General features: G+C 36.4%; 1 protein-coding gene across 1 annotated transcript; it reads left to right on the top strand.

Moving 5' to 3' along the window:
* The first annotated feature begins 246 nt into the window (after positions 1-246).
* LOC118029952 (dirigent protein 2) lies at positions 247-1,036 on the top strand. Its single transcript, XM_035033954.2, has one exon. It carries the CDS (start codon positions 316-318, stop codon positions 949-951), a length of 636 nt encoding a protein of 211 aa, XP_034889845.1. The 5' UTR covers positions 247-315; the 3' UTR covers positions 952-1,036.
* The last annotated feature ends 886 nt before the right edge of the window (positions 1,037-1,922 follow it).

The following is a 1,922-nucleotide window of genomic DNA, read 5'->3' as shown; positions in this document are numbered from 1 at the left end:
ATCGTCGGTGGTGTCTGAGAATATATAGTAATGGTTATGATCTAGAGTGTTTTTTATTTAAAAATATATTAAAATAATATTTTTATTTTTTTTAAATATTTTTAATATTAGTATATCGATTTAAAAATATAAAAAAAATTTAATTTTTAAAAAATAAAATTTAATTTTTAAAAAACTCGCATGGAAACACTGCTTGCTCCAATAGAAGGATTGACTGATTCAACCAGTCTCTGTTGAGACAAATTTATCATGATACTAGACCGATTTGCAAGTGGCTGGTGCCATCGGAAGTCTTTGTGCGTACGAGTCCTATAAATGACCCTGAATTTCTCACATATTATTAGCCACAAACATAGAGCCATGGCTCAAATTCTGCACCTCTATCTTCTTGCAACTCTACTTCTTGCTCTTTCTTTCAAGGCCACCTCCTCCTCCCGACACAGCGGCAACAACGGGCTCAAATCTCTCCACTTTGCACTCTACCAGCATGAAACGATAAACAAAACGGGATACATCATAGTGAATGGGGTGGCCGGAGCAGGGGTTGGTCAAACCACAACACCTTTCGGCACCTTGTTTGCTTTCCAAGATCCGATGACTGTGACGGCCAATATATCTTCAAAGGTCGTTGCGATTGCTGAAGGCACCTCTATAACATCTAGTTTTGATGGGCTGAGGAGCATTTCCATTGCTAAGATCACTTTGAGGTTGAAGAACCACATGGGGTCCATCTCTATTGTTGGGGGGACACATAACATCAAGCCTGCTGATCATCCCGTGGTAGGAGGCACCGGTGACTTCATGTTTGTTCAAGGGTACGTGACCTCCTCTCCGGTGGATCTCCAGGGACTCACTGTTACCTACAAGATTGTGTTCCACCTCTACTGGCCCTCCTATGCAAATAAATTCTCACTTCATGACAAACATGTTCGAAGTGATATAATTCCTTAGAGGATAACTAGTTATTTCAACGGAGATGTTTTGTTGTTGGTTAGATAATTATTTTAAATAAAAAAAATTATGTATGTATTTAATATATCGAGAATAATATGTGCCAATAAAAAAATAAAATGTTAATGTATTTATTCAATTTGCTTTCCTGCTTTTTCTTCTAATGCAAAAGAATTAATATGCATGTGTTATTAATATGTTTTTTGATTAGTACTTAAAAGTGCATGTTTATCAAGGTTTTATATCATCATTTTGCACTTGAAGTATCAATAACTCCTTAACTAAAGCATGTTTTATAATAACAAGTTTGATATTATAAGATACCTTAATTTATGGTAAATGCTCATTTTAAATGCAGGACTATCACATAAATAAAAGGATTGATTGATGAGTTTAAGCATTGAAAGTTAAAGGACAAAGAGATGACCAAACTTAGAAAAGAGATGTCGGTGCAGTCCAAACCGGAACATTGCTCGGTAATTGGATCATATCTGGAGCTCTAGATTTCGGATTTAGGTCCACTTTATATGGATAGAAAGGTAAGACAAAAGCCTACAACTTTCATGAGGAGCCCAAGATTTGAAAAGGTCGTTTTGAAGTCCAAATTGAAGGAACAACGAAGAAGTCCGAAGCTGTCCTGCAGCCCAAACACTATTTAGTGTTCAGCCCATATCTTGAGTTCTAGAAGTCCAAATGACCTCATCTTTTTTTTGTTGGAAAGCTGAGACAATTTCCTAGAACATTCTTGAGGATTCTGGGCAAATTATGATGTTAGCAATGACGTCTTGATCAGACAAGAAGATAAGGATTGTTATCTAGTCAAGATGTGGCCACCCACTCATCAATTAGTCAACAAATCAATAGTTCCCAATTTTGGCCTATAAAAGGAGGCACTTACCATGTATTGAGACATCTTGGTTTCCAGATCAAGATCATGCTCTTGCTTTCTCTCTTTGTATTGCTTATGTTTT

The sequence above is a fragment of the Populus alba genome, chromosome 5 (genome assembly GCF_005239225.2).
Source record: "Populus alba chromosome 5, ASM523922v2, whole genome shotgun sequence".
NCBI classification, from domain to species: Eukaryota; Viridiplantae; Streptophyta; class Magnoliopsida; order Malpighiales; family Salicaceae; genus Populus; species Populus alba.
The sequence above is the reverse complement of the archived record's forward strand: the minus strand, read 5'-3'. Positions and strand labels throughout refer to the sequence as shown.